Raw genomic sequence first — 21,631 nt, forward strand, 5'->3', positions numbered from 1 at the left:
CTCTGGCAACGGACCCACTGACGGATGAAACGACCTCCGGAACCGGACGAAAGGGTCCGTATCCGTAATTACCGTAGGGTGTGAATGGGTGGCGAACGTAACACTTGTAACGGAGTGGTTTTTCAATAACACTGAAATAAATGCTCCGGTTTAAAATTAATTCTCCCGTCAAAATTAAAAAATATTTGTAACAATTTATTCTGGGTCCGGATGGGATGGCATTTGGGTCCGTTGGTTGCGGACCATGGAAATAGAAATTTGCAGAGTTAATCGGGAATGAGATTGGGTCCGGACAGGACTGCGTTTGGGTCCGGATCCGGACCGCGGTCCGCCTGTTAAGCCTGCTTTATACCTCCGGACACGGACGAATTTCGTCCGTCCGTACCAAACGTAGCCTCCGTAGGGGGCCACTATACATCTTTCCGGTTCCAACGTTGTTATGATTTTAAAAAATACATCCTCTAGACGGCAGTATAGTCAAATTTCCGGCACCGGCGCACCAGCAATCTCCTCCCAGCTGTTTTTGCATCGCTGTTTATCGCGATGACCTGGCACCGTAGCAGAATGTAGCCTCTAACCAACTCGCAAAGTTTTTCTTCTAACTCGAGCACCATTTTTAAAAGTCCAGTACTCTTCTTCATTGATTTTCCCGAATTGGTGTACTCCCGATGCTTCTGACTCTCTACTGCCCCCTGATTTCCGGTTTATATTGCTCCGTTACTACGGATTCGTAAGCGCTCTGGCAACGGACCCAGTGACGGATGAAACGACCTCCGGAACCGGACGAAAGGGTCCGTATCCGTAATTACCGTAGGGTGTGAATGGGCCTTTAGTGACCTCTGGTCTAGAATTATAACTCGAAGCTGTATTTTTAATCATCTTATTATTAAGATGTCATTGATTTGTGCTGTCCAATCAGTAATATAGCACAAATATGTATGTAGTAAGTGCCGTCTACGATTGCTAAAGACGATAGCGGTACTTACATTTCTCCTGAGGTAAATGATCAAATTCCTGAGGAATCTTCTCCGGGCTACTACTCGACGCCGTCTTGCAGAGAATACCATCGCTCTTGACGAAGTAAATGTAAAATGAAATGTAAATGAAGAAAATGTAAATGTAAATGAAGAAAATGTAAATGTAAATGAAGCAAATGTAAATGAAGCAAATCGAATGTAAATCGCGAACAGACCATAAACTAGAAAACTGTCAAATGGGGCTTTTAATTTTAGTAGCGTAACATCATAGGTCATGTGACATAGGTAAGATGGCGGACGTAGTATGTCCGAAGTTGGATGCATACTGACCAATCGCGTACTTAAATAACGTACTGCTTTGACGGTTGGGAAGAACGTACTGCACCGAAATCTAGAACGTACTGCTTAAGTACGCGATTTCGGACGCAAGTAAAGTTTTACCGACCTCTCTCCTGCAGTAATCTCAGCCAACTGAGGAGAGGGTGGCAGACAGGGTTGCCAGGTCCTACAAAAATATCCCGCACAAACTCCCGTGGTAGCCCAACTCAAAAGTAGCCCAAAAAACCGTGACCCCAGAATTTTTACCCGCGGCTGGACAAGCCCAATTTGGCGTGAAAAGCACGAAACTGGCAACTATGGTGACAGATGCGGCCGATACAGCAGTAGCTCCGCCCACAAGGGGGAACGGAGAAAAATAAAATACAATGAAATAATAATTATAAAAATTTAAAAATATATGTATTTACCACATTTTCTGCCCAACACAACCCAAGATAATTCCCAACACATAAATATGAAGATTTTGTGTGAAAAATGAATAAAATCCATTACACACACTCGGGTCGAAGTCGCACTTAATTCACCTACAAAAAGACTTCAGACTTGACTTGAAACTCATTCCCAATAGCCGGGTTTCCATCCAAACCTTTCGAAAAAATAATGCGCAATTTCCAAGTTTCGGCAGAAAAAAATGCGAATTAAGCCTTGTTTCCATTCATTACAGTTATGCGAATAAACTTTAGATCACGTGAGAGGACGCCAAACAATAGTCGTTTTACGTCCATCTGGCAGTTACGCATTTTTGCACGATGAGGTTTTGAAACATTTTTTTCTTTTTCTTTTCTATACATGGAGAATTAAATTAAATTTTTGCTCTCTCCAGAACTGTTTTTGTATGCATTTGCCATCTTTACATCGCGATCATGTACAGAACCACATGACTTGAGGCATGATACGTCATCGTTTATGCGAAAAACCCTTTTCCATCCAGTTTTTCCGAATCTTGGCAATGCGATAGTCTAACTTTTCCACCTCCGCCTAGCGTAAAAATCTTTTTGCGATATTTGGGGCTTTTTTCGAATTTTGGTCTTTTTCCATCCAGCTTTTTTCATGTGCATTTTCAAAATGCGCAAAAACTCGGTGGATGGAAAACCCTCTAATGACTCGATGTCCACAGTTATGTTGTGCTGTTGTTGTTGTGTTGTGTTCATCCCCCAGTTGACTGCTGGTTATTGTTTCCTTAATTTGGACCATGTCACAGGTTTTGTGTTGTGCGCCTTTTCTATTAAATTCCTCCTTTTTCCCTGTGACTGGCGTGATCACTTCCTTTTCATTTTTCTCTCCTTGCCTGTCACAGATGCATTCTATACGGTTTGAACACACAAAATTACTCCATTGTTAGTGATTTTTAAATTGTTCTCAGATGCGATTTTTTTGTTGCTAAAATAAAGTTTAAATGTCATTCTAAGACATTTTTGGGCTTACATTTTTATAAATTTCCCAATGGTATTTGTCACGGTACGGCGGGCCTCCTGTTGGTCGCCCCCATCCACAGCGGCAGTTGTCTTGTTTCGTTGTGTTCGTTCCTCAGGGGGCGGGGCCTATGATTTGCCTCACCTGAGGGTCGTTTGTTTGTCTATATATGTCTTGTCTTTGTACCAGTTGACTGCTGGTCATTGTATCCTTGATTTTGGTTTGCTCACTTTATTCATTAAAACCTCCTTTTCCCTGAGACTTGGCATAATTGCTTCCATTTTATTTCGGTACTCCCTGCCCGTCACAGTATTGGTGATTAGAGACAGAGAAAATATGCAATATGCGGAAGTGGACGATAATGGGGGACAGCCAACAATACCAGGGTAATATTTAACACCAGGGTAGTATTTAATACCAGGGTAATATTTAATACCAGGGTAGTATTTAATACCAGGGTAATATTTAAAACCAGGATAATATTTAAAACCAGGATAATCTTGAAAACCATGGTAGTATTTAATACCAGGGTAATATTTCAAACCAGGATAATATTTAAAACCAGGGTAGTATTTAATACCAGGGTGATATTTAATAACAGGGTAGTATTTAATACCTGTCACGTTGAGGTCCCCGGCCCCTCCCTTTTGGGCGTGTTTTTACGTTGTCCACGTGTATCGTCTGCGTCTGTGGATCTTTCGTGGTTGTGGTTATGTCTTGTGACAATCTGTCTCACCTGTGACTTGTCTCATAATCACGTGGGGCTAATGTGGTTTGTCTATTTAATGTGCGCTCGCGCAGTGTCCTGTGCTCGTCGTTGTCTACAGTCTACATGTTGCCGTGTCCGTTTATATGTTCCACGTGTGTTATTGCGCAATATTAGTCAAAATAAAAGTAACGTCTGTCCAAAGCCAGGGATTCTGTGTCTCATCCTTCGCTTCACCCCGATCGTCACAGAACGACGAGCCTACAAGAGACACCCGGAGATGCCAGGCTACAAGACTCGGCCGAAACAGAGTCAGTGCCCCAGTAACGCCGAGACGCCGCGCCTACACCCGAGCAGCTGGAGTCGGACCGGGTGTGTGCGTTTATGCTGTGCATGGTTCGAGCGACCGAAGATCCTGCGGTAAAGGAGGAGCTCTACCAGGGGGTGGTGCGGATGTGGAGGAAGCGAAACCCCTCTCCTTTCCGCGCCCTCTCGCCTCTGAGGGTGGGCGCCTGCCTGATCGGCGCTGCCGCGTCAACCCCGGAGGAGGAGTTCGGAGAGGGGGAGTCCGAGGAGGAAGAGGATTGCCTCCCTCCGTCTGTGGATCCCTCTCCTAACGTGGACCACGGCGGGGAGTAGGAGGGGGACCCAGCTCCCTCGGTCTGTTACGCCCCCACCGTGGATTATGGAGAGGGCGAGGAGGAAGAAGACTACCCTCCCTCGGTAGGCTCTGTCTCCACGGAGGACCACGGTGAGGGCGAAGAGGACTATTCCCCCTCCTTGTACTCCGCCCCCACCGTCTACTACGGAGAGGGTGAAGAGGACTATCCTCCGTCCGTGTGCTCGGATGTGTTTGAGGGCACGGACAGCGAGCTATACACGGAGGAGGAGGGCTCCTACACGGAGGATGAAGAGGAGAGCCTTCCCTCCTCCTTGGGAACTGTGAAGGGGCGGAGGACTCCTGGGGAGAACGCGTCCTCCAGACCCTCCGAGGCAAGCACCATGGACTATTCCCAGGGTGAGAGCCCGGCAGAGTCCATGGAAGGGAGCCTGGAGGGTGAGGAGGAACAGATGGAGACCGACAGGGGACTCCAATGCGACCCACCAGGCGCATCCGCCAGCTGCGCTGCACCAGGCGCGTCCACCAGCCGCGCTGCACCAGGCGGAGGGTTCGCAGCGAAGGCAGGAGGGGGACCGCCCACCACTGCACCAGCAGCTCCCGACCTCTCTCCCCTACTCGCTCTCCTCCTGGCACGAAGCCTGGGGCCCGTTACGTGTTTGTCTGTTCCTGTGTTCGTCTGTTCCTGTGTTCGTATGTCTTCCCATATGTGTGCATAACCCATTTTTCCCTTTCGTGCCGCTGTGTTAGTGTACCAGTCTGTGTCTTTGTGTCCGTTCCATTAAATTAGGGGTGGGCGATATGGGAAAAAAATAGTATCACGATTTTTTTCATAAAATCACGATTTCGATTTTTTATCACGATCTTCCATCCAAAAAAAAAACAAAAAAAAAATGGGGCTACAAAGCTTTCTTTTTAAGCAGATTTAAATGAATGATATTGCAATTTTCCATGTGCAAACATTGTGAACAAAAAATGTAAACACACGTGACACTGTCACGTAGGGCTACGCCCCCCTCTCCTAGCTGTCACTCTGGGTTCCCTGTTCCTCGTGTCTGTTGTTCCCTGCTCCTTGAACCCGCCTTGTTGTGTGTTTCTATGGTTTCCCCACGTCTGCCACGCCCATGTCGTTATTGTCTTCACCTGTTTCCATAGTTGCCAGGTTTGCAGTTTTCACGCCAAATTGGGCTTGTTTGAAAATCCTGCCGCGGGTAAAAATTCTGGGGTCGCGGGGTGCGGTTGGGCCACCATGGGGGTTACAAGTCAAGACAAAGAATCGATCGCGATATAATACTTAATTTGTCTCCATTTTAAACACTTTGGGCTAGTTTATGCTGCTGAAGGGCGGGTTTTACACTGACTTTGTGCGGGATATTTTTGTAGGACCTGGCAACCCTGCCTGTTTCTAGTCTAGTTCAATGTATTTATAGTCCCCGTGTCTCCCATGTCAGTATTGGTTATTTTGTGCTACTTACCTGTTTATTCTATTGCCTCGTTCGTGCTCTAGTGGATTTAACTGTTTCTGTTTCGTCTTCATCGTAAGTACGTTCAGCCTAGTCTTTGTTTCCCCTGCCTTTTGTTCTTTGTGCCACCATGCCCGTTTATATTTCATGTTCGTGCCTTGTTTTGTTCTTTGTGCCACCATGCCCGTTTATATTTCATGTTCGGACTGCCTACCCGTTATGACCCCTGCCCAGTATTACGACACTACCTTTGGAGTTCCATTCAATAAATCTCGCTCTCACCAGCTTTTGTGTCCGCCTCCCTGCTCTGTGTCACGCAGTTCCTTACACTGTTAAAGTGCACTATTGCACTAAATATTTCCCAGCACTTTAAACTTAAAAGTTAAATATTTATACATATAGTCGAAATGATTCGATATAATTCGCTTTTTTATTCACATTATTTAATGGTGGTTTATTTTCAAAACGCCCAATCTTAACGTCTTCACGTTCTCTCATGTTTCATCCTGGAATTACAAGAGGCTCGTATTTGTTAACGTAAAGAGAACTGATTAGTCAGACAGATATTTGTTGTGAAACGAAGTAGTTACAATTTCAAGCATTTTCAAGTAGGCTACTTAGCCTAAATTCCAGCACTTTTCAAACCTGAAACACAAAGCAACATTAAAATTCGTCAAGTAAATGTTCCTTCCCGTTTTTGAGGGGTGTTTCTTTATACTACCACATATCGTTCGCGCGAGGTGTGGCTGAGTCGCGCGCTATGGTCACTTGTGAGACGGCTGCCCGCATTGTTTCACTTTCGGCATATTACTTGGGATGTCTACGTCTCAAGTGATTGAATACATTTGTTGTACTGGCATCGGACGTTTTCACGTGTTCTTTGCACACTTTACATATCGCTGTAGTTTGGTCTTGGTCAGTGGAAGAAAATCCGAATCAATTTCAGATTATAGAGGTTGATTTCCTTTTCTTTACCAGCTCCTCGGTTTGGCTTTCAGCCATCGTTGTCCACTTTTAGTTTTTACAAACACAACATGGAGGCGTGGAAGACGCACAGCTCGCTGTGATTGGTCAGTCCTACGTCTGACGCATCGGTGGGAACCAGCATAAAAAAGTAATTGCGCTGATTGGCAAAGGCGATCTATACGATTTCTCTAATTTGGTAGATCGCCTGCGATTCTCCACTCGTTATCGCCATTCACGATTTTATATCGTCATATCGTGCACCCCTACATTAAATGTATCTAATGTCTTTTCCCCGGTGTTCCCAGGGAGGGTGTTCTAGACGGTTCGTGACGGACGCTTCGCCAAGGGCGGTCACCTCCCAGACGCAGGACTGAGCGCGTCGGATCCGCCCATCGACGTGGGTTCGGGGCACTCGGTCCTCTTGGCATCCCGGGACGGGTAGTGCCCTTGGAGGGGGCGTCTGTCACGTTGAGGACCCCGGCCCCTTCCTTTTGGGCGTGTGTTTACATTGTCCACGTGTATCGTCTGCGTCTGTGGATCTTTCGTGGTTGTGGTGGTGTCTTGTGATAATCTGTCTCACCTGTGACTCGTCTCGTAATCACGTGGGGCTAATGTGGTTTGTCTATTTAATGTGCGCTCGCGCAGTGTCCTGTGCTCGTCGTTGTCTACAGTCTACACATTGCCGTGTCTGTTTATATGTTCCACGTGCGCTTTTGCACAATATTAGTCAAAATAAAAGTGAAGTCTGTCCAAAGCCAGGGATTCTGTGTCTCAGCCTTCGCTTCACCCCGATCGTCACAATACCAGGGTAATATTTAAAACCAGGATAATATTTAAAACCAGGGTAGTATTTAATACCAGGGTAATATTTAAAACCAGGGTAGTATTTAATACCAGGGTAGTATTTTAAACCAGGATAGTATTTAATACCAGGGTAGTATTTTAAACCAGGGTAATGTTTTAAACAGTGGCGGCTGGCCAATATGGGGTGCTAGGGCGCTGCCCCCTTAATATTGTTCCGATATTAAAATGAGTTAATTATAAACTGCGATAGTGAGGAAATTATTTAGTCACACTTTGTGTCTAATAGCCATGTTTGAATTTATTAAAAGAGTAAACACATAATTGTATTTAATTGATTACATTGTGCATACTTCCTGTGTGCAGGGCGCCGGTCTAATGAGATTGCATGTTAGATGCATAAACTTTTGCCAAGCACGTGATCTGAGGCTGCAGTTTAATTGGTTGGTTTCAGATTTTCCACTGCGCCCCGGACACACCCACTATTGTTGGTAGTATCAGTCAGCTGCGGTTCGTTAGAGCTAGGTTTTGAGACATTGCTCAATTTCAGCAATTATGGAGAGTCTGCACATTTGGAAAAGGTGCTGTTTTCTTTATCCTTGAAATCGCACTTGAGAAATGAACTGTATGCCATGCTGGATGTTTTTTTATTAATATTTTGTTTCCTGATGATGTTATTTACTGTATCAAATAAAGTATAAAGTGTGTGTGTGTGTGTGTGTGTGTGTGTGTGTGTATCCATCTGACAAGATACCTCTAACTAACTACAGAGGGGTGTGAATGAGGGTGCGTGGGTATATACGACAAGAGACCTCTCACTTTAGGGTGCTGGATGTATGAGCGAAAGAGAGTTATCCTGAGGAACAGTTAGTTGGGTGTGGAGGGGTGGGTGGGTTTGGGTGTTTTTGTGTGTGTGTTCGATAAGAGATGTTTAACTACAGGGTGGTGGGTGTGCAGGCCCGGCGCCATGGGGAGGCGAAAGGGGGTGTCGCCCCCTCAGGCGAAGTGTCCCGCCCCCTTAATAATAAGACCTAATTATTCAGGATTCAGGGTTAATTTACGTTCGCCACCCCCCCAAGTCAACAATTTACGTTCGCCACCATCAATAATTTACGTTCGCCACCCCCCCGTCAACAATTTACGTTCGCCACCATCAACAATTTACGTTCGCCACCCCAAAAAAACCCCTGTGGGTGTGTGAGAGAAAGAAGGCTATCTTAAGGAACAGTTGGTTGGGTGTGTGTGTGTGTGTGTGTGGGAAGGGGGTGCATATGTGTATGTGTGTGTAAGACATCTACAGGGTGGTGGGTGTGTGGTGTGCGAGATAGAAAGAAGGCTATTCTGTTTAACTGTTTTTTTAACTGTTTTAACTGAAACCATTAAAACTCCTCCTCCACAGTGGGATAAGTCTATATGTATAAAAGGTTTATATCTTCCGCACAAACACAGACCACCTCTAACTGTACAAGTCTTGAAGTTTTCTTGAGGAAATCTTGAAGAATTTCTTGTGGACTTCAGTGAAGGTATGTGCTATCTATTAAGCTAATTTAAGAAATTCTTCTTTGTAGATGGCAAGCTTTCTGATGGAGATTTTGATGAGCACATATAAACAATTCCACTATTATCTAAAAATCTTCACAAACTGCCCCTGCTGGGTTTTTTTTTTTACACACATCCACCATAAGAAGACCCTCCACTCTCGGTGATGCTAGTAGGTGTCATGTGTCGGGTTCACTGTAGTGAAGATGAGACGTAGCAACAGCGTAATGTGGAACACAAACGGTGCTTCACACAGTGGTTTTTAAACATCATGATGCTCCTCACACCTGCTCCTCACGCCTGCTCTTCTTCTCACTTCTGCTCTTTTTGCTCCCTTGTATATTTGCAGATGGACTCCCCTGGAAGGTATTTGTAATGGTTTACAATTCTCTTTGACTATGGTATATAACTATAACTATGGTATATTAGCCCGAATAAAAAAAACTAGTTATATCTTGTGATCCAAGCCATGTTCACTACAATGACTCCATATGTGAATGGTTCATGTTCTAGATGACTTAGCCAGACTGTGTTCTTAACTGTTTTACCTGTTACTTTATCATATGTGTAACAGGGTTGTGAGACTTGGACACTCTCTGAATGAGGCTGAGAGGCAACACGTGTCCAACAGGAGAGCAACTGTCCAACAGTGTCTGCAGAAGCACAATATACCCTGCAGTCTGGTAAATTATATATATATATTACAGTTACATATATAAGTGTGGGCAGGACTGCCCTGTAGCCCACTCAACTCATAGGCTGCCCACACTGGAGTTTGGGCCAATGATATTCTTCTCAGATTTTTACAGCACCTGTAATATTTCATAACATTGGCCATCAGACTGTGTAGCTGCTGTGCTGGTAGGTTCTCCCCAGCTGTGTGGTGGGTTTAGGGTGTGTGTTCCTACACCTGCAGGACGAGGTACCCAACATTGCTGTGCTGGGCTCTGGTGGAGGGGAGAGAGCTATGATTGGACTGCTAGGGTCTCTGAGTCAGCTGGGTGAAGAGGGACTGCTGGACTGTATCATGTATCTCAGTGGTGTCTCTGGATCCACATGGTACTGATCCTGAACGTCCAGATATTTATACATCTTAATTATGTTCACACACAGAACAGCACCTCACAAGCTCAACCTCAATATGCCTCAACATTCATGTCTATGCAAAACCTTATTCTTTCAAAACATGCACAAATATTTGTACACATATTCAACAAAACAATATTTTACATATTTGTCATCTATATCCAACTATTCCAGACAGTTTGTTTATAATGTAAACACTGTGTTTCTCCTCTGAAGGTGCATGTCATCAGTGTACAAAGAACCAGACTGGTCCACCAAAATGGAGACATTGGAACAAAACATCATCCAGAGACTCGTTAGTGGCCACGTCAGCCAATCTGAACAATACAAGAAACTAATGGAAATATCTAAAAGAGACAATTTCAGCATGACCGATATCTGGGCCCTGTGGTTTGTGTGTGATATACTGAATGAGGTAAGAACAGGATGGACTAAACCACACTCAAGAATACAATATTGTCAAGAATATAATATTTTCATTACAATTACAATTTTTCATTAAAATATTTTCAGAATTTACTTTTACCATAAATCCGTCACTTTCATGTAATCTAAACACCATGCTAAATAGAGCTGTTTCAGTGACTGACATGTATGCACACAAATTCTGCAATCAATAATATTTTTCAGATTGATGAACATGTTGTCACAGATTATAGGGGCCAGCACACCAAAGACCCTTATCCCATTTATACGGTGGTTGACCAGCAGTGCAAACATGATAAAGCATTTAAAGGTATTTTGTCTCTTCTTTATATGTATATGTGAGTAAATGTGTGCCTGAATGTCTGGAAGAGAAGAATTTAATGTTTTTGAGTGTTGTGTTTGTAGATGTTTGGTTAGAGATCACCCCAGATGAGTGTGTGAGTAATTAAAGCTTTAGAGTATGTTGTGTTTGTAGATGTTTGGTTTGAGATCACCCCAGATGAGTGTGTGAGTAATTAAAGGTTTCGAGTATGTTGTGTTTGTAGATGTTTGGTTTGAGATCACCCCTGATGAGTGTGTGAGTAATTAAAGGTTTAGAGTATGTTGTGTTTGTAGATGTTTGGTTTGAGATCACCCCAGATGAGTGTGGCTACTCCCTCACTGGAGCCTTTGTGGATTCCTCTGCCTGGGAAAGTCGGTTTGAGAACGGAGCAGTGACCAAGAAACAGCGCAAGAATGACATGCTGTACCTACAAGGTAACACCTGACAAGGGGCGGGGCTTATCCTTCACACTCATAAACTACTTATGTGTTTTGAACATAAATCCTAAGTACCAGATTAAGACTTCTAACATTACCGGCTACACTTTCCCTTATGAGGAGAGATTTATACTCATACTGTAATTAAACATTCAAAACCCACACAATGAAGATGATATACTGTAGCTTCTATAATTGTTATATATAATAACCATATTTAATTTGCAGTATGATGTATAGAGGCCACAGGAAATACTGTGCAGACTGTCTGTTTATTCAGACTATTATTACAATACAAGCCTGCAAAATCTAACTAACACCTACCAGCTACTCATTGTTAATAATTAAGTTACCAGTTATCAGTTATCAGTTTTTAATCAGAATTTGAACCGATCTGTGCGGCGAGAACACACACATACACAATAGTGAACACTAGGGGGCAGTGAGAACACACACATACACATTAGTGAACACTAGGGAGCAGTGAGAAAGCACACATACACAATAGTGAACACTAGGCGGCAGTGAGAACACACACATACACAATAGTGAACACTAGGGGGCAGTGAGAACACACACATACACAATAGTGAACACTAGGGGGCAGTGAGAACACACACATACACAATAGTGAACACTAGGGGGCAGTGAGAACACACACATACACAATAGTGAACACTAGGGGGTAGTGAGAACACACACATACACACTAGTGAACACTAGGGGCAGTGAGACCACACAGACACACACACACACACACACACACACACACACACACACATTAGTGTATTTACAAGGTCTTTTCTCTATTTCTACTCAAGTTCTTCTTTTCTTGAATTGTTTTTCCCATGTTTGATCTCCCTCAAGTCATCCCTGGTTTGGTCTAAAGCCGACATGCCGTGATCTACCAAGTCAAACACAAGGGCCGGGCGATAATTTAAACAAGGAACCCTAATCACAGTTCAAATGTAGTTGTTTTTTTATTTGCACAGGTGGAGAATAAGCAGTAAATCCAACAAATGAGGAAATGATCAAAATTATCAAAATTAGGTTGTCAAAACAGAACAAGAATCTCACAAGAACTTCACACCATCTCTATCTTTCTTAGCCACACACACACACACACACACACACACACACACAATAACACTAGAAAAGATCACTTCAAAGCAGGAAGGAGGAGAAGATAAGTCCAATATTTAAGAATGCTAAACTTCACTGGGCAGTGGCACTGGCAGGGAAACCGGCAGATGGATTTAAATTCAACTGGAAAACAGATAAAAATCGGAACATACTTTTCTAAGTATATGGATATGAATATGTGTAATTCAAGATAGTAACATACTCTTCTAAGTCCAGTATATGGATATGAATAGGCCTATGCCTAATTCAAGATGAGAATAATAAAAATAACACTTCTCTACCTTAGTGGGGCTTCTGTCACTGGGAGGAGTCAGCTAGCTTCTCATAATCCAGGCAGTAGGAGCCGAGCGCCTTAAACGGGCCACGCATGGCAGCTCTACTCCTATTAACAGGTCTCGTGAACACTGCCTGCTTTGCTGCTAGCTGTCTCCTCAGTTCGTTTACCTTTTCGATTCGTAGAGCTGATTTCGCCGGGAAATCATTAGCATACCGAGGGTTGCCAACTTTCACGCATTGAGCGTGAGACACGCATTTGACTGTCTTCACACACTCTCACGCCACACATCCGATTTCTCACGTCGAAAAAAAATCTAGTTTATTTATCTCTGATCCATATCTGATTCAATGAGTTACTAGTTAGCTCTGGCGCCAACCACTGGAGCTCGATTGATATAATAATACTTAATTTGTGTTTGACGGGGTGGCGAATTTACGTTCGCCACCCCCAGTTCAAATCTCACTCCAAGTGATCTTGGAAAGTTGGCAAACCTGAGCATACCTCTTGTGAACTGAGAAAATGTCTCTCCAAATTCCCCTTCTTCGGTATGGCCACAGTAGCATTACAAATCAGACACATCGACTTTGAATTTGAATAAGTAAAAAAGTAGTCCTCTTCCCACTCTGGATGAAAGTGATACTTTTTAGCTTTTTTGGCTTCCGCCATTATCTCTTCAGTTGCCACCATTCTGGCTTCTTCATCTTCACGCTTTAGAGTCCCTGGTTACAAACTAGCAACCGTGGCAAACCATACCCAGCATTCATCAGAAAAGCAGAAAAGGTTGTGTAAATAATTAGTTTTTTTTTTTTTTTGTCAGAGCCTTAAATACATGGTTTCATTGTAACACTTCTCGCGATCGACTGAAACTCCACCCGCGATCGACTGGTAGACCGCGATCGACTGGTTGGGCACCCCTGGTCTAAAGGGATAATCCTTGCTCTTTTTTTCCCAGTTATCAATATTTTGGTTGGAAATTTAGTCTGTTAGTCTTAAGTTGATCCTTGGTTTGCGAAGGTAACGATCCGGCTTCGACTCCCGGTCTCAAACGATTAAGTGTTTATTTATCTCTCGCCTCCTGATTGGCTTATAAGTTCAACACTTGGGTTGTACTATCACAAAAGCAACTGAGGTGGTTTACCCATTTGGTCTCTGCTGTACCACTTAAGACAGCCTGGGCCCACGTTACACACTGGAGCACTGTCCCAGAGTTCTGAAGTCATATAAGTAAAATGAAGCTAAGGTTTAACTTAGCCCCACAAAGACTTGTGTGGTGTTACCAGGAAGAGGTATTACACTATAAGACACCAACAGGACATTCACCATTAAGAGCTTTGAATGTCATGATCAAGACTTTGTACTCAGTACTCATCACTCAGTTTATACTTGGAAATTGTGTTTATATTCATTTAATTTCAATCTTTGCAGGTCTGTGTGGTAGTGCACTCGCTGATAAAACTGAGATAAAAAAGGCGATTATTGCTTGGCTACTGGACTTATTCCATGGCGATGGAGTTTTGAAATTGTACACCTCAGATAGTAAGTGCTCTCAGAATTTATAAAAACAAGTATAAAAAATGTCAGTTAATTTAGTTACTCATTTACAAATTAGCAATTATTTTATGAATTTAACGTCCTGAGTCTTTTATTCCTTTGATTTCTTTAGGTACCGAGGAGGAGGAGGTTACTGATGATGAGATGGTGATGAGTTCCCTTCTGGAGCTGAATGATCATTTCTTCAGAAAAGAGGAATATACAAATGACATAACCAAGATCAACAAATTACTGGAAGGTTGGATTCACATACATATTCCAACATTCATGCATTGTTTAATCTCTTAATGTCAGACATAATGAATCAGAACTTTAATGGAAATAATTTACGACATATTTTGGTAATAATCAAAATGGCTGTTTAAATAAGGTATTATTGTTTGTTCATGTCACGGTCACAGCTCCGGACCCTTCCCTATGGGCGTACCGCTACGTTGTCTGCGTGTCGTTATGTCCATATTTGTAGTTCCGTGGGTGTGGGTCGTTTGTGAGCGTGTTCGTAGTCGCACCTGTGCCTTGTCTCGAGATCACGAGGGTATGTGTTAATCACCTATTTAATGTGCGTTCGCGCAATGTCTTGTGCTTGTCTTTATCTAAAGTTTTGTGTCTGCGCGAGTGTTGTTTGTGGCTGCTCGCGCTCCACCCGGAGCTTACACGTGTTTGTTTGAATAAACGTTCTATGTTCACCGTTAATGTCGTGGTGCCTGCCTCCTACACCCGACGTTACAGTTCATTATTATAACACCAGGTTGTAGTAGTGTTTAAAGAGGTACATGCTAAAAACATTCCTCTTTAGGAAAGCATGATAAAGAAGGAAATGAGGTAAAGCTCGAAGGACCAATCACAGAAGAGATCTTAAAGAACTACTGCCTGAAAGTTTGTGATTGTCTCTCTGACTGGTTCCCAGGGGAGGATGGTGAGTAGTGCCCCAGTGTCTGATGGATTTTTAAAATGACGACCCTGTGACTTTAGTGCTAATTTATATTTTATTTGAATGAGGCACCTGAGATGACAGAAGCTGTTTGAGAAGATTAGCAGTTAATTCTGTCTGTGCAGTATCCACATGGCACAGAATGTGAATCTAAAATGAATCTTATTTTTTATACAGATTTTAACACAACCTCGGAGCTGCAGGCAGATAGTATTGGTAATGTAATTGGTATATTTCCTTTACGTGTACACGTAGTGTGACTAATTACTGTATCCTCCTTTTATTTAATATTCAGTTATTCTGTCACTACTGTCTGTCACACTTTCTTCACAGGACTAAAATAAGACAGCAGCCACACCCACTGAGTAGAGAGAAACACCAAGTACTGAAATAATTATTAGTTCATTATTACATTATAATCTGATGACCTTTACATTTTCTTAAACTGTGTTAGAGATGTGTTTAAAATTTACAATTTACAATTGTCTTCTGAGGTAATTTATAAATAACCTTGCTCAGAATGCCAGAATATGCTTTATCTGTTCCGTCAATATCAGGAAGTCTATAATGTAGTGTTAAGGCAGGGCCTGTAGTGTGGATTAAATGTGGTGTGTGTGTGTGTGTGTGTGTGTGTGTGTGTGTGCGCCCAGATGTGGGGTGTTTAACCTACTGGTAATTCGTTTCCACTGGCAATCTGTGCCACTGATAATCTTGAAAGGCTGAACTAATATCTGGTGACAGTGTCTTGTTTAACTTGTCAGGGCTTTTGAAAATTGACAGCAGACTTACTGCTAAATGCATGAAGAAAGTTCATCAGTGGGACTGGGGAACAACGTACAACTTCCTCTACAAGATGACAGGTGTCATGTACATTTTGTAACTATGTTTTAATGCAGTTTTATTTATGTATGTTGGAATCTAATGTTTCTTATCATATAAGGTTTCAGTGGTTCGCGTGTACATTTAGGACGGTGAATCCTGCTCTCATATTCACCTCTTCCTCGTTTTTCTGCCTGAATTTGAATACAATTTACTGTAATGCATGTAATGACAAGGTGAAGGCAGACAACACACACTTGCACACCGACATGCTAACAAGAAATGAGAGCAATGATAACAGGAGCGAGACGGCAGACAGATACAACGATAATGCTAACACACACACACACACACACAAAGCACATGAACACAGAGGGAAACCCCTATGGGAGGAGTCTGGGGTGGACTGTGACAGACCCCCCCCACCCCACCGAGGGGCGATTTCTCCCGGAGGTCAGAATCAGAGCACTGCCCTCCTGGGAGAAGAAAGGGGAACACATGAAACAAACTCCTCATTTACTCATTATTAAATTCCTCATTCCTCATTCTTCCCAACGCTTTAAACAAAATACTAACACATGAACAACTAATTTGGTCTTCTATAACATGTTTTGTTTGTCTTTCATTAACAGCTAGTGAGGTTCACCCCAGCATCCTGAAGTCAGAGACACGGAAATTTGTAGATGCTGGGGTGTTGGTCAACTCTCCCTTTTTTGCTGTGCTGAGAAAGGAAAGAAACGTTGACCTCATCATTTCATTTGACTTTGGTGATCTCTTTGGGGTAAGACTACAAAAACACGTACATGTAGGTGTTGGTCAAATTTATTAATCAGTCTCCTTGCCTCAAAATGGTGGAAGTTTAGATAATATTACATATAAGCTATCAGCATTAGAGTAATATTGATATTTTACATTTACATTTGTCCAGAGCGACTTACAAAGTGCTTTGCATCTGATCACAGAATTCATCTTAGGTAATAGTACACTGTAAAAAATTTCAAGTCTCACCAACTAAAAAAATCTTAGTGACCCGTTGCACCTAATTTTTTTAGTTGGTCTAATTTAAGCTCTGCAAATTGCAAATTTTAAGTTCTGCTGACAACTACAGAATTCGGTCTAATTAAAGAAAATAAGTTGAGCCAACAAAATGTTATATATTAACCAAATACACCTAGTGAGTCCAACAAAATGTTTTATGTTGTTCCAGCTACAATTGTTTAGTTCAGGTAATTATTCATTAGTATCCAAGTTGCCTGAACTATACATTTTATGCTTTATGAAGTAAATTCAAAATATACAGAATATAATTAAGTAATTGTGCATTTTATTTGCATGTCAAAAAGTAAACATAAAATATTACCAAACAGGCATATGAGAGCTGCTTTATAAATGTAATAAAAATTGAAACGTCGTCGAGTCAGGAGGACAAGAATGAGCCATGACACCAACGTTAGCTCAATGCTAATTTATTAGCAATACGCTAACGGCAAAAACACACTGGTTCTAAGGGAGAAGGACACTAACACGCATACAACACACATCCAGGGAAACAGGAGAACTGACCGCGGAGCTGTATGTGGTTGGAAAAAGTATCTAAAAAAGTACTTAATTAGAAATCGATTGGGCTTCAGCAAATGCTTAATTACTATGCAGATCTAGCTAGCTAGGTAGCTAACGTTAGTCCGCATGCTAACAGTTTGCCGACGTGAGGTAAAGTTAAATTCCAAACGGACAGTTAACGCGTAATGGTTAACCGTTAATCGGTAGCTTGTCCTTGCCAACCACAACAGTATTAACACTAACATTACTAAACTCATAGCAAAGTTAAACACTGAAAAACAACTTGTTGGCTTAGCTCTAGTTTTGATAACTATACGTTTGGAAAATATGTTGAAATACGACCTAGTTCAAAATTCAAACTCAACAAACACCACCAAGTTAGTTGTGTTAGCTTAGTAAAGATCCACATTAACTTCACTCAGTGAACGTTTGAAGTCCTCTAGATAAATGGTGAAACGCTGGGTCTTCATTTTAGTTTTGGTGCAGAAGGCGCCAAGAAAATCATCTCTCGAGCATGCGCATTAGTTTCACCACTACCACTACTGCTCGCCCAACACAGTTTTTTACTTTGGACTTGACATGTTGACTGAGAACCATAATGCTCATTCACTGAACACAAAAAATTAAGTTGAATGGTAAAAATGCAGCAGCTGATGGCACAACTCGTTTTTTGTTTTTGGAGTAACTATTTTTATGTTTCATGCTTTGCCCACATAAATTTTTATATTCACAGAACATAAGCAAACAAAGATTTTTTACAGTGTACAGATAGGCCAGAATTCAAGACACCATGGAGTCAGGCTACTACTAAACTACAGGAGTCAGTCATTACTTTATTTTATATTTTGCAAGTTAAACGTTTGCGAAGAAGCACAAATAACCATAGACAGACATACATTTTAAGAACATATAAAAATTCATGGCATTAAAGATCAATCTACTTGTTATAATCTTATCAATTGTAGGAGGCTATTTTAAACTATTGTAAATATATAAAAATATCACAACTAGTAGTTTTACTGTTCATAATTATTTAAATTATTATTGTAAACACACACACGTGCACACATCACACATAGCTAATTTACAATTTTCTGTATTTCCCCCTGTAGACAGTGGATAGAGCTGCTGAGATATGTGAAGGTCTTCAGATCCCTTTCCCAACACTCAAGCACCCTGCGGCTGGTGAACAACCAGTGGATTTCTATGTGTGTAATGACAACAGTGAAGCTCCAACTGTCATTCACATCCCTCTGTTTAATGATGTGAACTGTAAAGGTAACTATGATATACAGTAAACAAACCTTCATAAGACCGTCTGACTTCATTGTGCATTCAAGTTATGAAGACAAATCTTCAAGACCTGAGATAAAGTAACAGAGACAGCTGTGTTATGAAAGATCGATGTCTGTGTTTCCCCAGGTGAAGTTGAGAAGTTGAAAATCAAATATCAGACCTTTCAGTTTACTTACACTGAAAACATGATCAGCGATCTTTTGGACATAGCTCGTCTGAACATCAAAAACACAAAGGAGAAACTCCTGAATGTGATCAAAGACGTGGTTCAAAGAAAGAAGAAACATTAGAGAAGAAACCTGTTTAACAAACGCATGAGCAAGTTGAACATGATGTTGGAGAATGTGATGGCGTACACCCTTATAACTGGGTAGTCTATAAGAGTTCTCTTAATTATGTGATGGCGTACACCTTTATAACTGGGTAGTCTATAAGAGTTCTCTTAATTATGTGATGGCGTACACTTTTATAACTGGGTAGTCTATAAGAGTTCTGTTAATTATGTGATGGCGTACAATTTTATAACTGGGTAGTCTATTACTCTGGGTAGTCTAAGAGTTCTGTTAATTAATGAAAACATGATTATAATAATTTCAATTTCTCATTTGTATTTCTTGTTATTGGTATGGAGAATTCAGTTCATTCTTGCTTTTATGTAACTGAAACGTGTGAACATGAATCCACAATCAGTACTTTGATGTATGGATATTTTGGGCATATACAGTAAACTTTCTACAGATGGTGCCACAATTAATCTTGACAGTTTTAATTTTGTTTGTGCTTTGTACACATGATTGACTTTAATACAAAAAGAGTCATACAAATTATTGGATGTATCAACTTTTACATGATTCTCTCTAGAGTTTGATGTTAGAGAATATGTGGTGTACCTTTAATTAAATAATGGAGAATATGTGGTGTACCTTTAATAATCTTATAGTGAATATGTGGTGTACCTTTAATTAAATAATGGAGAATATGTGGTGTACCTTTAATAATCTAATAGTGAATAATGTGGTGTACCTTTAATTAAATAATGGAGAATGTGGTGTACCTTTAATAATCTAATAGTGAACATGTGGTGTACCTTTAATTAAATAATGGAGAATATGTGGTGTACCTTTAATAATCTAATAGTGAATATGTGGTGTACATTTAATTAAATAATGAAGATTATGTGGTGTACCTTTAATTAAATAATGAAAATTATGTGTGTGACGTTCAGGCGCAGCAGAAACGGACGAGGCACGAATCCGGTTTCGCTCTCAAACAACGTACACTTTAATAACAAAAGAACGTATACACACCCAGAAACTCTATCACACGGACAAAGACGAGCACGGGACACTGCGCGAACAAACATTAAATAGACGAACAACATCAGCCCTGAGTGATTACGAGACAAGCCACAGGTGAGACCAATAAACACACGCAGACACAACCACACCCACGAGGATCCACAGACACAGACGGCTAAACGCAGACGACGTAGACACGCCCACAGGGAGGGGTCCGGAGCTGTTCCGTAACAGAACCCCCCACCAGGGGCCCGCTACTCCCGGAGCGTCCCACGCAGCCGAAAAGCCCCGAATCCACTCTGACGGGCAGATTCGGAGCCGCCGGAGTCCTAACCTCCGAGAGCCTGCCACAAACTCCTTAAAACACCCTCCCTGGGAAGACCGGGGAAAACACGTTAGACACACTCAACGATACGGGTACAAGGATAAACAACGGAACATTAAAACACATTGGTACAATAGGGAAAAGGGGATTTGGAAGCAACACTGGTACTGACAAAAACAGGTACACAGACATTTATCACCGGAGCCAGGCCTCCCGCCTTGAATAAAGCCTGCAGCGGCAAGAAAGCTCCGGTGGTTGGAGACGCTGCAGAAGGCGGTTCTCCCCCCGCCTGTGCCGCACGCTCTCCGCTAGGTGCCGCATGACTGGCGGACGCGTGAGGTGCAGTGCGGTTTGTAGACCTCTTGGAGGTAGCGCGACTGGCGGGCCTCGCGGCAATCTTCCTCCCGGGTCCATGGCCCCCTCCTCTGGGAGTGCCATAGGGTCTCGCCGCACTGTAAGCCTGCCGGCGCTCTCTCCCTCTCTCCGAGGACCCCCAGCGGAAAGCCTCTCCTCCACCAGGCCAGCCTCCCCTTGATCCGGTAGTGGGGGCGGTGTCCATTACAAACCCCTCCTCCTCGGCCACGCTCCAGTCCATGGACCGGGCGGGGGTCTCGCTCCGAGAGTACTCCATAGGCTCCTCCTCCAAGGAGTCCTCACCCTCTGACATAGACGGACTGTCCAGTCCACTCCCTCCCCCCTTATATACGGTCAGGACCGAACTCACCGACGGAGGGGGCCTTTCCTCCTCACTCAGAAGGGCAGACAAGACAGGAGACAGACCAAGGGAAAGAAGGCACTAGGACAAGACAGGGAACCGTGGGACACGGCCAGGGACAGGGACACAGGACAGGACATCACAGGACCGACCAAAGGGACAGGACTAGGAAAAACAGGATGTGGAACCTGGGGCATGGCAAATGGAGAAGACGTGGAGACTGGCAAGGAGCTAGGCGGGGACACAACACTATAAACAGGATAAGGGACAAGCGGAGACCGGAGAGGACCAGGGCGAGGCACGGGAGCAGGGCTGGAGAGGATAGGACTGGGGATAGACACGGGAGTGTGGGGGGCCAGGGAATGGGACTGAGATAAATATATGCTGGACGACAAACACAGGCACGGGAATAAAGTGGGTAATGATCTGGGGAACAGACATAGGGACAGGAACAGAGACAACACCATTAGATACAGACACAGGAACAGGTACACAGACTCAGACAGACACAACAACAGGAACAGGAACCAACATAAAACCAGGGATAGGACAAGGGACCAAGGGGAACAGGGTCATGGAGACAGAACAACCAGTATGTGTAGCAGACACATTGAGTCCAGGC

At 42.7% G+C, this 21,631-nt stretch overlaps 1 protein-coding gene and 1 long non-coding RNA gene across 2 annotated transcripts in view; both read left to right on the top strand.

Annotated features, from left to right (window-relative positions):
- LOC143517724 (uncharacterized) overlaps positions 1–2,724 on the top strand; it is a 137,023-nt gene extending 134,299 nt beyond the window's left edge. The window contains exon 2 of the long non-coding RNA XR_013132033.1: positions 1,236–2,724. This is a non-coding gene — a long non-coding RNA (uncharacterized LOC143517724). The remainder of the gene's footprint in view (positions 1–1,235) is intronic.
- A 5,895-nt stretch (positions 2,725–8,619) lies between these two features.
- On the top strand, positions 8,620–19,847 carry LOC143517718 (cytosolic phospholipase A2 gamma-like). The gene is made up of 15 exons (XM_077010485.1): positions 8,620–8,807; positions 9,173–9,189; positions 9,398–9,506; positions 9,740–9,882; positions 10,126–10,324; positions 10,540–10,645; positions 10,951–11,091; positions 13,940–14,050; positions 14,178–14,303; positions 14,862–14,981; positions 15,174–15,212; positions 15,758–15,856; positions 16,448–16,596; positions 18,488–18,653; positions 18,798–19,847. The coding sequence occupies exons 2-15, from the start codon at positions 9,173–9,175 to the stop codon at positions 18,959–18,961; spliced, it is 1,689 nt and encodes a 562-aa protein (XP_076866600.1). The 5' UTR covers positions 8,620–8,807; the 3' UTR covers positions 18,962–19,847.
- The last annotated feature ends 1,784 nt before the right edge of the window (positions 19,848–21,631 follow it).

The sequence above is a fragment of the Brachyhypopomus gauderio genome, chromosome 6 (assembly GCF_052324685.1).
Source record: "Brachyhypopomus gauderio isolate BG-103 chromosome 6, BGAUD_0.2, whole genome shotgun sequence".
Lineage (NCBI taxonomy): Eukaryota > Metazoa > Chordata > Actinopteri > Gymnotiformes > Hypopomidae > Brachyhypopomus > Brachyhypopomus gauderio.